General features: G+C 39.6%; 1 protein-coding gene across 1 annotated transcript in view; it reads left to right on the top strand.

Annotated features, from left to right (window-relative positions):
* Positions 1–14894, top strand: part of SUGCT (succinyl-CoA:glutarate-CoA transferase) — a 497234-nt gene that overhangs the window by 15907 nt on the left and 466433 nt on the right. Inside the window, exons 4-6 of the mRNA XM_040964993.1 lie at positions 3391–3476; positions 3981–4031; positions 14214–14334. Of these exons, the coding sequence (XP_040820927.1) occupies positions 3391–3476; positions 3981–4031; positions 14214–14334 (258 nt within the window). The remainder of the gene's footprint in view (positions 1–3390; positions 3477–3980; positions 4032–14213; positions 14335–14894) is intronic.

Below are 14894 nucleotides of genomic sequence, written 5' to 3'. Positions count from 1 at the left end.
GCCACACCTCCAGTGCAGATTTCCCTGATGTCTGCCCGTCCATCTAATTTCCTTACTTCAGGCTAATATTTGCCTTTATATTTGTTAGTTAATAAGTTAATACTTGTAAGTTAATACTTATGGTTTACCTATGTTCATTTCTCCTTTGTACATTTCAGGTTCCGCAGTGGGAGATGTTCTCTGTCTAAGCCTTTATTGCTGTTTATTGCTATCCACGTGCTTGGAAGGAGGGAGGGAAGGGGAGAGAGAGAGAGAGAGAGAGAGAGAGAGACAGACAGACAGACAGACAGACAAACCTTCCATTTGTTGTTCACTTCTCAAATGCTCACAGAAGACAGAAGCCTGGAATTCTATCCAGTTCTCTGACATGTGGGTCAGGGACCCACGTATTTCAGCCATTATCTAATGCATTTAAGAGGGAACATTAGTAGGAGCCTGGAACAGTAATCGGCCAGTGTCTCTAAACCTCATCACCGGTATGAGATGCAGGCGTCCCAACTGTCATCTTAATTGCTGCATCACAGTGCCTGCCACGACTTGTTTCTTTCACTCATTGATTATGCTAACTCTTCCCCTTAGCTCTTCTCCATAATTTAAATTTTATATTATCTATTCAATTGTTTTGAATTTTAGAGACAGATATGAGAAAAGTGACACAGTGGGACTTTGTTTAGAAGTGATTTGGTAGTATTTTTAAATTTTAGCAGAAAATGTGTCTCTCTTTGTATCTACTTGTTCAGTTCTTCAATTAAATCAAATTTGTGGTGTTCTAACTTAGGAATTGGATTATTCTTATTTGTGCAAAGAACGTTTCAAACTGAAGCATGCTTTCTTTCATGTTTTCAGAGTTAGTTTATTGGTGTAATCATCATGTCTGCAGGGCCAGTCAGGCAATGTGATGAGTGAAGTGGGTTGAGAGGAGCAGCAAAGGATGCTGAGGAAGTTATCAGGACTATCCCCACTAGGCGGGGATAGAAGTCCAGGGATGTTGGACTCTTGTTTGCTGCCATGGCTGCTTTGCATAGAGCAGTGTCCGTGCCCAATAATCTATTTACTGAAAAAAAAAATGGATGTGTAGAAAGTTCATACCAAAAAGAAGTTTGGCTTTTTTACAAGGCAGCTAGTTAAAACCACTGGAAACTGTGTGGGTCAAACAAAGCACACATCTCAGGCTGCCTGTTGTGCCACTTTGTGACTCAACAGTGCACTGCCTGTCATTTGTCATCAGCACTGATCCTTCTGCCCTGAGGGCTCTGGCCGTATTCCAAGGACAGGTCTCCGCTTTAGACTGCTGCTGGTGTCTCCACCTGAGGGATGAATACAAACATTTAAAACAAATCAACTGTAGGCTGTATCTTGGCTCTTGATCTTGTAAAAACGTGCCTCCTTTAGAAGGTGGCATTGTTTGGACTGTCCGGAGCCTCTCAGAGGTCTGGCTGATTCCTGAAGATCTGGATAAACAGACACATTTCCCCTGTAGCTGTGGCCGCTTCTTTCCTCAAAGCTTTCTCGCTAGCACACTGGGCAGGGGGACTCGTATGTATTGCTTTAGGTTGTTACCAGTTCACTTGCAGAGGAGCTAATGCTTCTTTTCCCTTCTCTCTTGCATACTTGATTTCTGTGGTGTGGTGTGGTATGGTGTGTGTGATTGTGAGATAAAGGAATTTATTCTTAATAGCTTCTGTTTCTTTTTCTTTCAGAAGACAAAAAATCTGTTTTTCCTGATGAGTCTCAATGAGTGAAATCTAATGTCTAATCAATTGATTTTACCATTTAAATAACTAGAGTTTAAATTTTAACCTGGGCCCAGTGTGGTAGCCTAGCAGCTAAAGTCCTCGCCTTGCAAGCTTCAGGATCCCATGTGGGCACTGGTTCTAGTCCCAGCAGTCTTGCTTCCCATCCATCTCCCTGCTTGTGGTCTGGGAAAGCAGTCGAGGACAGCCCAAATCCTTGGGACCGTGCACCCGAATGGGAGACCTGGAAGAGGTTCTGGGCTCCTGGCTTCAGCTGGGCTCAGTTCCGGGGGTTTATGATGACTTGGGGAATGAATCAACAGACGGAAGATCTTTCTCTCTGTCTCTCCTCCTCTCTGTATATCTGAGTTTCCAATAAATATAAAATAAATCTAAAAAAATTTTTTTGAACTTATAGTCACAAATTCCCCTTTCATGTCAGGGAATAGGATGGTGATATTTTATAATGATCTATGTAGTGGTTAGTTTCTAATGTCAGTATTTAATCAGCACATTGTAGAAATTTTGATTTGTGATGTTTTGTGTAATTTTTGATGGATTTTCTGGGTTCTCTGTGACTGTTGCTACTTTTTTTTTGCAAGGAAAACTTTTCAGCAATTCTTTATAGTTTCGATCAAATATGACTGAATTTAAGTTTCAATCAAATATGACTGAATTTAAGTTTTACCTAGAGGTTCAGAATACTCAGCAACTCACACTATTCTTTTAAAAAAGGTTTACCTTATTAATTTGAAAGCCAGAGTGACAGAGGGAGAGGCAGAGGTCTTTAATTCACTGGTTCATTCCCTAAATGGCCATGGTAAAATGGTAGAGTTAGGTGTAAGCTGAGAGCCAGGGACTCCTTCCGGGTGGCAGGACCCCAATGCTTGGCCTGTCACTTGCTGTTTTTCCAGGTACGTTAGCAGGGCGAAGGTGTGGAAGTGGAGCAGACAAAACTCAAACCAGCACGCTGGTATGGTATGCCATCGTCGCACGTGGTGGCTTTACCTGTATCACAATACCAGCTTCCAAAACACTCTGTTTTTAAATGTATTTATATGAACTTTTAAGACCTAAAATTATTCTAAAATAATACTTGATTCCAAAGTAATGTTTTCAGTTAATGATGTTTGAAATTCAGTAACTTATGTTTTCATTTCTTTTTTTTGTTGACAACAAAAATCTGATAGAGATTATTAATCCCTGTTCCATACCTAGTCTAACATGTCACTTTGCCATAAAGAGTTATCTTATTATTCTGATTTAAATCATATTAAAAGATCTGCAGACTCAACGTTTTCCATGTGCATGAAGTGCCAAGACAGCACTGAAAACTGATAAACCTGCTTGTCAAAGCCCGAGAGTGACTCCAACTGGAAATTTGGCACTTCATTAAATTTAAGGACTGCCGTAAGGATGCCTAATACTTGGTTTTATTATTTCCTTGTTTGCTTCTGGAATGGCTGTGGAAGGTTCTGGTGATCGCCATGAGTATAGAGCATGGGCATTTCCACAAGGTCCCATGACCCACGCTGGGCTGCTGAATGCAGTGGGCTGACCTGAGCCTGTGTTGAATGTGTACATGGGTGGGACTGCAGTTTACAATGTCTCATGAGCTTTAAAGCTAAAGAGGGATGTTTTATATTATTATTTTCAGGAGCTGGTGATGATACACGAACTTGGGGGCCACCTTTTGTGGGGACAGAAAGTACATATTTTCTGAGTGTTAATCGAAATAAAAAAGTAAGAATAACTCTTTTTGTTTTCTTTGTGTAATTCTCTTCAAATAACAAAATCTTGACATCATTGTGTTTTCTTTTTTTTTGGTAGCTGTAATCAGTATTTCAAAGAAATTGAATTTTATTGTTTAATTTTTTGCTGAAGAAACAATAGCACCATTACTATCTCCCTTTTCTGCTAAACAATTGAAACATTGCATGAAGATTTATAATGGAAATAAGTTTAAGGAAGAGGAAATCATTATTAACATTTGTTATTCTTTTAGAAAATGCTAAATACCTAATACTTGGTATTATTATTGAAAAGCATTTACTATAATCCCTATTATTATCCTAACATAACCTAGTTGCAAATAAAAACAGAAAAGATAAATAATTCCTCATCAGGAAAATAGATTTGCTTCAAGAGGAATATTTTTCAAGATTCAAGAACAAATCTTGGTGAGCTACCAGTAGTAAGAAAAACTTTTAGAACAGTGTTTTAGTATATATTTGCTTTGATTTTCAGAGTATAGCTGTTAATATCAAGGACCCAAAAGGCGTGAAAATCGTCAAAGAGGTATAGTATGCTCTGTGAAAATATCCTTTTAAAAATTATTAATTATTTTAACTTTTGTTGATTTTTACATTGTTGATTAGGGTGTTTAGAGTCAAGGGCTACAGGAAGGTGGGCGGGATCACCATTTTCACATTCTCTTTTTTTCTTTCCTGTAGCTGGGGGGAGAGGGAACACAAGGAGAGAAGCCACATCCAGCCTCCCAAACACTTGTGCACCTTGGGATGGAGGACAGCTACCTGACACCACCTCAGGGACCCTGATGAGGAGCATGCTTTGAGGGTCCTGCTCCTGAGGTTTTGATAGTTCAACAGTTCTGAATTAATGCTGATCTTGCCATTTCAAGTATGATGAAATCTTTTCAGAATCTACTGGGTGATGTAGTCTGCGTTAGAGTCTCCATTTGCCCAGTTATTCACTAACAAAACTTGGCTGGGTTAGTTGATCAATTTGTTCTGTCCTCCATCCTTTGTTGTGGTACCAGGTGTCCTCTGTATACTCCAATGTACTGACGTGTCCTCCATGTGCACCTGGATATGTGGTCCACTGCTCCATCTAAGCCGCTGAGGAGGCTCAGCTCTGACACATTCATTCCACGGTCAGACCATGGAACCTGCCATTCTCTCCATGATTAGGGTTCTGAGTCCAGCAATTTGGTTGGAGGGATCCCCATAGAAACCTCATCTGAGGTGATCCAAGACCTGATTCTTATGTGTGCTTGCTAACAATATAGGGTCCCGCAGAGTCTGTTGCCCCAATCAGCTTATGCACATGCTGGTGGTTGCAATTGCTGGGTCAGTTCTGTCTCCAGCCCAGTTTTACACAAGCCAATGGGTGTTGCAGCCCAGCCCGATCCTGCCCACCACACACTTGGAAGAAGCTCCTGAAAATTGTTGTGATTATACCCTATTTCCCATATATTTTTCTGTAGCATATCAGATTTACATGTTTGTTTTTATGTTCACTTGAAACTCAGTTTGATTTTCTAAATTGTTCACAGTGTTTTTGGCCTGCTCTCTTTTTCTCCAGTGGCTACTCTCAGCTTGAACTCAACTCTCACTGATTTCATTCCTGGCTCTTTTCTTTTCCTCTTCTTTCTCTTTCCTTTTCTCCTTCCCTTGCCCCTTTTATTTTTATTGTTTTCATCAAGGAACTTGTTTTTCCATTGACACATCTCTTTCTGTTTTCTTCTGTTTCTTGATTCCATCTTCATTGTTCATAGTTCCATTCTTTGTTTCCATTCAAAAACTTTCTGATCTTTGATCTTGGGAAGCCAAGATTTCAAATTTGATACAACAAATACTTTAGGTTTTCATTAGGGTTTCTAAATTGGGAAGTATTAGGCAGAATTTCTATTTATTGCTACTAAGATTATTTAGACCTAATTGTATAGTTCTGAGCAAAATAAATCAGTTACTGGTATTTTCTTCCCAATCTCCTTGGATTATGCCATCGTCTGCCTTTCACAGGCTGTTAGCAGGGTGCTAGATTGTGAGTGGAGCAGCTGAGGTTGCTGCCAGTATAGAATACCAGCATCAGGACTGTTACATCCTTGTAACAAATAACTGAGTCTCAGCCAATCATAGCAAACTGTAATCACTTAAAATTAAGTTTCATTATGGGATTGGTTTCTCTTGAAATCTGATTGACAATAAAAAAGTACATTTTAACTAATATGAAACTTAAATAGAGTGTCTGGCAACATTATTTATGTTGATTGCTTTTAGCAAGTGATACCATTCATCGGCTATGTATCTTACTGCCTAGAGGAAAAATTATTATTTTAAAAATTTTTTATGTCCTTTCTGGAAGGGATTTCTCTTTTGGCCTTAAGAGAAGTAAAACAATCTCTGCATTTAAGCCTTCATGGCTATGATTACTAATATAATGAGTCTAGTTTATAGTAATGGTTCCAAAATATTATACAAGGCAATCAGCTGGATACTTGAGAGCTCCAAAAAGTATGACTCCTTTGTCAGCTAGGCTAACCAAAACCAGGTTGTGTAAATACCAAAACTATGCTTTGAAAATCTGTGTGGAGCCTGATATTTACAAGGAAATATGACTTGATAATTTTCACATGTCATACTATATTTCAAAGAATTCTCTGTGCTAACTCTTTATGTTAAGTAGTTGCAATAATATTTTTATTTTTACCTGCATTAAAGTAAGTTGAAGAATGCTATGAGTTATTTTTCTGCAATGTTTACTTTGAAAAATTCATATATACCTTAGGGTTGAAAGAATAGTTATTAAACACCTATTGACCCTACTTATATAAAACACAATTTTATTATATGCTGTATTTGCTTATTTATATATGTATGCATGTGGTGTGTGCTTGACTTAGGTAAAAATGGGTGGAAGTTTGTGAAATTTTGCCCTTAAATCTTTTGATATACATCTTCTAGGAATAAGGAAATACTATGAAAATTATTTAAAAATATTTTGTCTTTCCTTATTCATAACTGAGGTTAAGTTATCATCATTAATTTCCCTTCTCTACTTTCCATCTTGATGACTTAGTCTGTTTCTAAATTATGTTTAGTAACAACTCCAGAATTAGTCATTGTAAAATTCAGATTGATTTTAAATGTCATGTGGCCTGTGACTGGAAGGAAATTTTTTTTCAATTTCAAAAGGCATAAAATGAAGGTTCTCCAATTGTGTAAAATTGTGCTTTAATTATGGACAAGATTCTACAGTAGATTATTTTATAAGACTTGCAAGCACCTAGACAATCAGAGATGATCACTAATAAAATTGGAAAGTCTTTTTTCCCCTCATACTGTTTCCTAGTATATCCTTATTTTAAGGAAATGCCTTGAACATTTGTCTACACTGAGCACTGGATTGCTATAAAACATGGAGAATGATGAACATGGAGAACTTGTGTCCTAATTTGAGAGGTCTTTGAAAATATTCTTGTCAGTGTTTGTGATGAAAAGAATATTCATGGTTTTCAAAGTTGTTTTGCATCAAAATAACTCATACTATCTTGTTATAACATGTCTGAAGAAGAACTAGTATGACACACTAAAAATACTTCAGTTTGAAAAGAACACCCATTGACATGAATATTGCAAAACTGGAAACAAGACTAGTCATCCAGTTTATCATAAATCTTGGGCAGAAGAATGAGATCATTGATATTTTGTAAAAGGCTTATGGAACAATGCTGCCAAAGAAATCAGCATTTTCAAGTGGATAATTCATGTTATGAAGGAATGAGACAGTGTGGAATATGAAGCCTGCAACAGCAGGCCATCTACATCTATTGGTCAGGGAAAAAAACAAATCTCGCTGATGCCCTAATTGAAGAGGACCTAAGATTAACAGCAGAAACAATAGTTGTAGATATTTCAATGGTTTCGCTTACACAATTCTGACCAAAAAATTAAAGTAGAGCAAACATTCTGCTCCATGGGTGCCAAAACCATGAACCCAGATCAACTGTGGACAAATGCAGAGTTTTCAATGGAAATTTTCAACAAGTAGGAGCAAGCCTGAAGCATTTATTTGAAGGATAGTAACAGGAGATGAATGAGACGTGGCTTCAGTGTTATACTGAAGACAAAGCACAATTAAGCAATGACTTTTGAGCTGTGCAAGTGGTCCAGTCAAAGCAAAAGCAGAGATCATGTCAAGAGCAAAGATCATGACATTTTTTTTTAATGTGGGAGGGAGGTACTCAAGGTATACTCAAGGTATACATACATTCATATTTTACATAAATATATATATATGTTGCTATATTGGAGGGTCAAAGAATGATACCATCCTCTTATAAGGAGACTATTTTGAGAAAGTCAGCCAAAGTAGAAAAACACCTGGGAAAACTACACTGGAGAATCTTATGCCACAACAATGCTCTTGCTGATTCCTCATCAAACAAGGAAAGTTTTATAGGAATTTTGCAGGGAAATTATCAGGCAAATGCATTATAGCTCTAATTGGCTTCTTGTTAATTCATTTGTTTTCTTTTTTCAATCTCTTAAGGACAACCATTTTTCAATTACTGGTATAAAAAATATTGCATAGAGACGATTAAATTCCTAGGTCTCTGTTCTTTAGGGATGAACTACATAGCTAGTACTATAATTCACAGCATTGTCTTGAATTTAGTGGAGCTTACTTTGAGAAAAAATGCTTGAATTTGATTTTTACCTTTTTTTTTTTTTAAAGATTTATTTTTATTATTTTTTATTGGAAAGGCAGATATACAGAGAGGAGATACAGAGAGGAAGATCTTCCGTCCGATGATTCACCCCCCAAGTGAGCCGCAACGGTCGATGCTATGCCGATCCGAAGCCAGGAGCCTCTTCCGGGTCTCCGCGCGGGTGCAGGGTCCCAAAGCCCTGGGCCGTCCCCGACTGCTTTCCCAGGCCACAGGCAGGGAGCTGGAAGGGAAGCGGGGCTGCCGGGACCAGAACCGGCGCCCACATGGGATCCCGGGCGTGCTAGGCGAGGACCTAACCACTTGCGCCACCGCGCCGGGCCCGATTTTTACCTTTTAATTCCAATTTTACATGAATTTCTGAAGGTCCCACTTATGTATAAGTACATATTATGAAAATATTATACATGAATTTCAGGGATTTTTTTTGCATCACAACAAATTTGAATCCATTTCCCACAAGTTTTCTGCAATACTCTTTATCTCTCAAGCAAGAAGGAATTTTCTGTTAAATCTGTTTCAGCATCAATCTGTCATTTATGAATGACTTAGCTAAGACTGTGTGAATGTAAATGATCTTGAAATGGGTGAAATGTTGAGAAAAAGGGAATGTAAGAGGACCTCTGAAAGTTCATGGAGAATTCGCATTTCTTTTTTATTCCTTTGTCCATGAACTTTTGGAAGGCCCTTCACACGTTGCATGATAGACTCACTGAGAGTCAGTGTCTAGTATCTTAGAGAAAAAGATAAAAAGGGAATAATTTCCTTTTACAGACTTAATTTAGCAACAGATATATTGCATGCATGTTAAACTATTTATTTATTTAAAGATTTATTTTATTTTTATTGGAAAGTTAGATATACAGAGAGGAGACAGAGAGGGAAATCTTCTGTCCAATGATTCACTCCCCAAGTGGCCACAATGGCTGGAGCTGAGCCAATCTGAAGCCTGGAGCCAGGAGCCTCTTCTGGGTCTCCTATGCAAAGGTGCAGGGTCCCAAAGCTTTGAGCTATTCTTGACTGCTTTCCCAGGGCAGAAGCAGGGAGCTGTATGGGAAGTGGAGCTGCTGGGATTAGAACTGGTGTCTATATGGGATCCCAGCATGTGCAAGGCAACAGACTTGAGCCTGTAGGCTACTGTACCATGCCAGGTCCCATTTTTTTTTTTTCTTGATGGACTGAGAAACAAAGGGAGTGAGAAATAAAGTGAAGGAAGAAGGAAACAGGAAAGAAAGAAGCAAAGAAGAAAGGAAGGAAGAAGAAAAAGAAAGAGAGCCATCCCCTGATTCACTAGTGAAATGCCAGCAAGAGCTGGGGTTGGAGTTGGGGCTGGAGTCAGGAGCTGGGCACTCAATCCAAGACTCCCCATGGGTGGTAGGAGCCCAACACTGGAATCAGTCACTGCAACTTGCCAGTCGTATTAGCGTGAGTCAGAAGCCAGGCACCATGATGTGGGGCGTGGCCTTTTTAACTACTTGGTGCAATGCCTACTTCCGTAGCCTCCAGATGCCAGCATTCCCAAACTTTTCTTCAAAAATTGTACATTTGGAGTGTAGGACACTCTGAGTACAGCTGCTTTTGGTTTTTAATATTTTTCTTATTAGGTAATATTTGCTCATGAACAAAATTACTATTATTTTAGTGAATCATATCCAGCCTTCTTTACTGTCTTTGTATCCTTGTAATATCATGCGTACTAGTCACATGTAGCTTGCCTTTTTATTATAGTTTATATTACTGTAACAAATCATTTACCAAAAGCATGTAATCTGCTTTTCTCTTAGTTTATGCTGAATAGTTTTCCATTAGTGTAATTTATTGTTATTGGTGTGTTTCATTGAAACATTTGACATTTTTCTGATTTTTTTATTTTTATTTTTGTTGATGTTTACATAGTTGATCAGGGTGGAAAGGGTCACCTTTCGATTTTCTTCTTCCTGTATAAGGGAGAGAGAGCAATACAAGAGGAGAAACCGTGCCCAGCCTCCCAACCACCACATTCCCCCGGAAATGGGGAACTGTCACCCGATGTCACCACAGGGTCCCCATTGTGGAGCATTCTCTGAGGGATCTGCTCATGTGGTTTCAATAGTTCTGAGATGCTGCTGATATCACTGCTTCAAGGATGAGGAAATCCTTCCAAGGCCAATTGGCTGTCATACTCCACCTCCGAGTCCTTTGGCCCACAAATTTGCTGTCAAGCTTCATTGGGGTAGTTGATCAATTTGTCATGCTCTCCATCTTCAGCAATCCAGTGGGTGCTGTGGCCCAGTCCAGCCCCATCCAACACACGCTTGGCTCTCATGTACCACAGGGAGAGCTGCAGGGCAGTTAGAGCTTTCCCGATAATCCCCACTGGACTGATCCTCCCGCTCTGATCATGTGCAGTGGACTGCTCCTGTCTGCCCCACATCTTCTACTACTTTCCCTGGCCATTGGTAGGGAGCTGGATTGGAAGTGGAGCAGCTGGGACACGCACTGACACCATATGGGATGCTGGCATTGCAGATGGGAGCTTAACCCATGCAACACCAACCTCTCTTTTGACTATTCAATGCTGCTATGACAATTTATATACAAGCACATGAGTATCTGTTTTCAGTTCTTTAGAAAAAAAATAGAGTAGGCTAGTCAACTATGCTGGCACACTGCTATGGTTAACACAGATTTGGCATTAACCCGACCCTGGATGCCTGCAAACCATTACTTGTTTTTTCTCCCAGCAGGGTAACACTTGCCTAGGTACAATGCAACCTGGGCTGTTGCCCACAACTGGGGAAATTTGCTTTATTTTATTTTTTAAAGATTTATTTGTTTTTATTTGAAAGGAAGATTTACAGAGAGAAGCAGAGACACAGAAAGATTTTCCATCCATTGGTTCACTCCCCAAATGGCTGCACAGCCAGAGCTGAGCTGATTTGATCTGAAGCCAGGAGCCAGGAGCTTCCTCCAGGTCCCCTGTTGCCAGCCGCATCTGCATGTACTGGCCACATGCCGTACCCAAAATGGCGCCGGCCGGAAAAGCCACACCTTGGTTCCTGGTGACGTAGCTTTCGCGGTACTGTGGCCAGTACATGCAGATGCGGCTGGCAGCAGTCCCCCACATGAGTACAGGGTCACAAGGATTTGGAGCATACTCTGTTGCTTTCCTAGACCATAACCAGGGTGCTGGTTGGGAAGCAGAACAGCCAGGACAAAAGCCAGTGCCCACATGATATGCTAGCATTTTAAGGCGGAGGATTAACCTGTTGAGCCATGGCACTGGCTTCAATATAATTTTGTTTTCCTTAGGACTTGCTAGAGTGCTTTGAGAATAGTAGAGGGAACTTACAAAATTTTGTGAATAAATTAAGTTGTAACTAAAGTTTGTGGTTTATTTAGTACTAACACTTGCTCAAGAAATATTTGGTAGAGTCATTAACAATAAATACATGTATCTCCTTTGGGGTAGCCCATGTGAGAAGCTGCTCAATTATTTGACACTTAAATTCGGAAAGGATACTCACATGGCTGGAGAGTTGAGTCACATACTTATAGTCTTTCTCTCTGTGTCCTGTAGTAGTATATTAAATGTATTTATCAACTTTCCTGAGAAATATTCGTCTGCACTCGGACACTGTGAGAGCACGAGAAGATGATGGTTTAGTAAGATATTTCCTGAGGTCAACATCACATCCAAGTTTTGTTAAGTTGGGTGATTTTTTGTAGACATTTCAAATAGCAGAAGAGCAGACAGTTTATTCATATGTTTACTATGAAGTTTGTATTAATCAAAGTTTTTCCATTTAGAGCTGAGGTTGGCAAATTATTTGCATCAAGTCAGGCTTGCTTATGTTCTGTTCATGGGCAAGGAACAGATTTTATATTCTTTAAAATATTTATTTTATTTTTACCCGAAAGGTGGAGTTAGAGAAGGAGAAAGAGAAGTTTTCTTCCATCCACTGATTCACTTTCCAAATGGCTGCAACAGTGGGAGCTGAGGTGATCTGAAGCCAGGAGCCAGGAGCTTCTTCCACATCTCCCTTGTGGGTTCAGGAGCCCAGGGACTTGAGCCATCCTCTAATGCTTTCCCAGGCTATAAGCAGGGAGGTGGAACAAAACTGGAGCAGCTCGGATTCGAACTGGTCCCAATGGGGGATGCCAGGCCATAGGCAGAAGCTTAGCTTATTGTGCTGTTGTGCCAGCCCCCAGATTTTACATTAAAAAAAAAAAGTTAAAAAAAAAATGAAGACTCTGTAAAATGTAGCCCACAAGCATAAAATAATTGCTGCTTGACCCTTTATAGAAAAAAAGATTGTCCACTTCTAATCTAGGGCCTTATTATGTTAATTTGTATGTATATAAATCTGTCCCAATGTGGCACTTACTGAAAACTATTAAAAATTAATGAACAGGTATTAGGTACCTGAATATGATCAGGAATTAGTGTAATGAATTTCTCTGGATGATCCAGTAAGACATTTGCATTGACTTTTAGGAAGACTCTGAGAGGGGCCACTTGCAGCAGCGTCTCTACCACCTGCTTCACTTCCGACCCAGCTCTCTGCTCATGGCCCGGGAAGGTGGCTGAGAACAGTTCAAGCCTTGATCATTGCCAAGGGAGATCTAGAAGAATTTTGGGAGTGAAATGGCAGATGAAAGATCTCTATGTCTGTCCTTTTCCCATAACTCTACATTTCACATAAGAATAAATACATCTCAAAAGCGAAAGGACCCAGAGACAGGTCTTTGACCTGTAAGTTAAGGTACCCTTGTACCGCATTGAACTACTCGTTTTGATGCCTGTCTCTGGCTCCTGACTGCAGCCTTCTGCAATTTGCACAACTTGGGAGTCAGCAAGTTATGACTCAGGTAATTGGATTCCTGCCACCCAAACGGGAGACCTGGATTGAGTTTCTGGCTGCCATCCGTTCTTGCTCGTTAAGGGCATTGGGGAGTGAATCAGTGGATTGGAGTACTCCTTTTCACAGCACCCCTCCCCATAAAAATCTCAAAGGGTATGGAGTGGTGTACATTTGGCATAACAATTAAAATGCTATTTAGGATATTTGCATGTTATATTGGAGTAACTGGATTTGAGTACTGGGTATGGCTCCTGATTCCAGATGTTTGCTAATGCAAATCCTGGGAAGCAGCAGGTCTGGTTCTGGCAGTGTGTCCCTCCATTCTGGAAAATCTGGATTTAGTAACCAGAAGTTACCTGGACTATCCTTGGGCATGGCAAACATTTATAGAAGTGAAACAGGATGGAGCCCTCTGTTGATCTGTCTCAAAAAAAAATTACAGAAAATTTAGAATTAAAGATGGGTATTTGAAAATAAAAGATACAGTTATAATTGATACAGTTATAATTTAAAAATATGTGATTCAGTGGTTCTTTGTCTTCTAATTCCTACAGCAGTGGTCTGGGACTCAAACTGTTTACTGTTTCACTGGGCTATAGTTTAATGATTCGAAAAGAAAAGAAAATGACAATGAGTTATTAATGCATTTAAAAGCTTTTGAAAAGAAGGCATCTGGGGGCGGAAGTTGTGCTGCCCGTGATTTCTGCTTCCCCTGTGAGTCCTGATTTGAATCTCAGTCTCACTTCTGGTCTATTTTCCTGATAATGCTCCTGGGAAAAGAGCAGGTTATGATCCAGGTCCTGGAACCCCTGTCACCCACTGGGAGACCCTGATGGATTTCCAGGTTCCTGGCTTCAGCCTGGCCAAGCCCCAGATATTGTGACCATTTGGGGCAGTTAATCAGCAAATGGAAGCCGTCATTCTCTGTGTCTCTCCCTCTCTCTTTGTAAATCTCTGCCTTTCAAATAAATAAATAAATGTTAAATATGGATAACATCTGCATATTTATCTAATTGTACTTTATCTGTCCTGTGAATTTTGTTTAGACTATTACAGAGTAAAGATTAATTTTGATTGCTGAAGTTAATATTGTGTGGTTTGGGAGCTGCTGAAAGTTTTGAAAGTCCCTTAAAAAATCTGACTCATCTTTACCTCTCCCTTTAGCTTGCAGCTGTTTGTGATGTCTTTGTCGAAAACTATGTTCCTGGCAAACTGTCCGCAATGGGCCTGGGCTATGAAGCTATAGACAGCATTGCTCCTCATATCATCTACTGCTCCATCACAGGTATTTCAATTCCTAACCTTCTTCATAAGCACACTTATGAATCTCTGTATTTTATTGTTTCAGTAAGAAATCTCTGGTTGCTGTTGGTTTTCTTGAAGCGATTCAGCTTTCCTGCCCCCTAAGCCACTAGGCATCCGAACATGAATATTTAGGAACATTTACTTAAACCAGCGTATTCAGAACTGTAGTGACTGTATTTATTTGGATTTTCTGTCAGTTTAAGATTCTGCCAGTTTTTAATTGATGCTTTACAAAATGCCTTTACTAATTCACTTATAGGTGATTTATATGTGAACTATTAATCGGCTTTAAGATAGTATAGGATCCAATGCATCCCTCAGTATATTCTGAAGCAAGGGAATAGGAGTACTGTGAAGTCTTACAACTGTTTGGCTTTCACCATCTAACCTCTTACACGAGAGAGAGAGAGAGTGTGTATGTATGTGTCTGTGAGTGTGTGTACACGCATTCCTTTTGGTTATGGGGAGAAAAATAGTGGTTCTTCATTTTATATATGTTGGAGGTACTTAACTGTTACTTAAGGAAGGATACAGTATAAA

The sequence above is a fragment of the Ochotona curzoniae genome, unplaced genomic scaffold (genome assembly GCF_017591425.1).
Source record: "Ochotona curzoniae isolate NIBS_2020 unplaced genomic scaffold, NIBS_Ocur_1.0 scaffold_3835, whole genome shotgun sequence".
Lineage (NCBI taxonomy): Eukaryota > Metazoa > Chordata > Mammalia > Lagomorpha > Ochotonidae > Ochotona > Ochotona curzoniae.
Note: the sequence above shows the minus strand (reverse complement) of the source record. Positions and strands in the feature narration are given on the sequence as shown.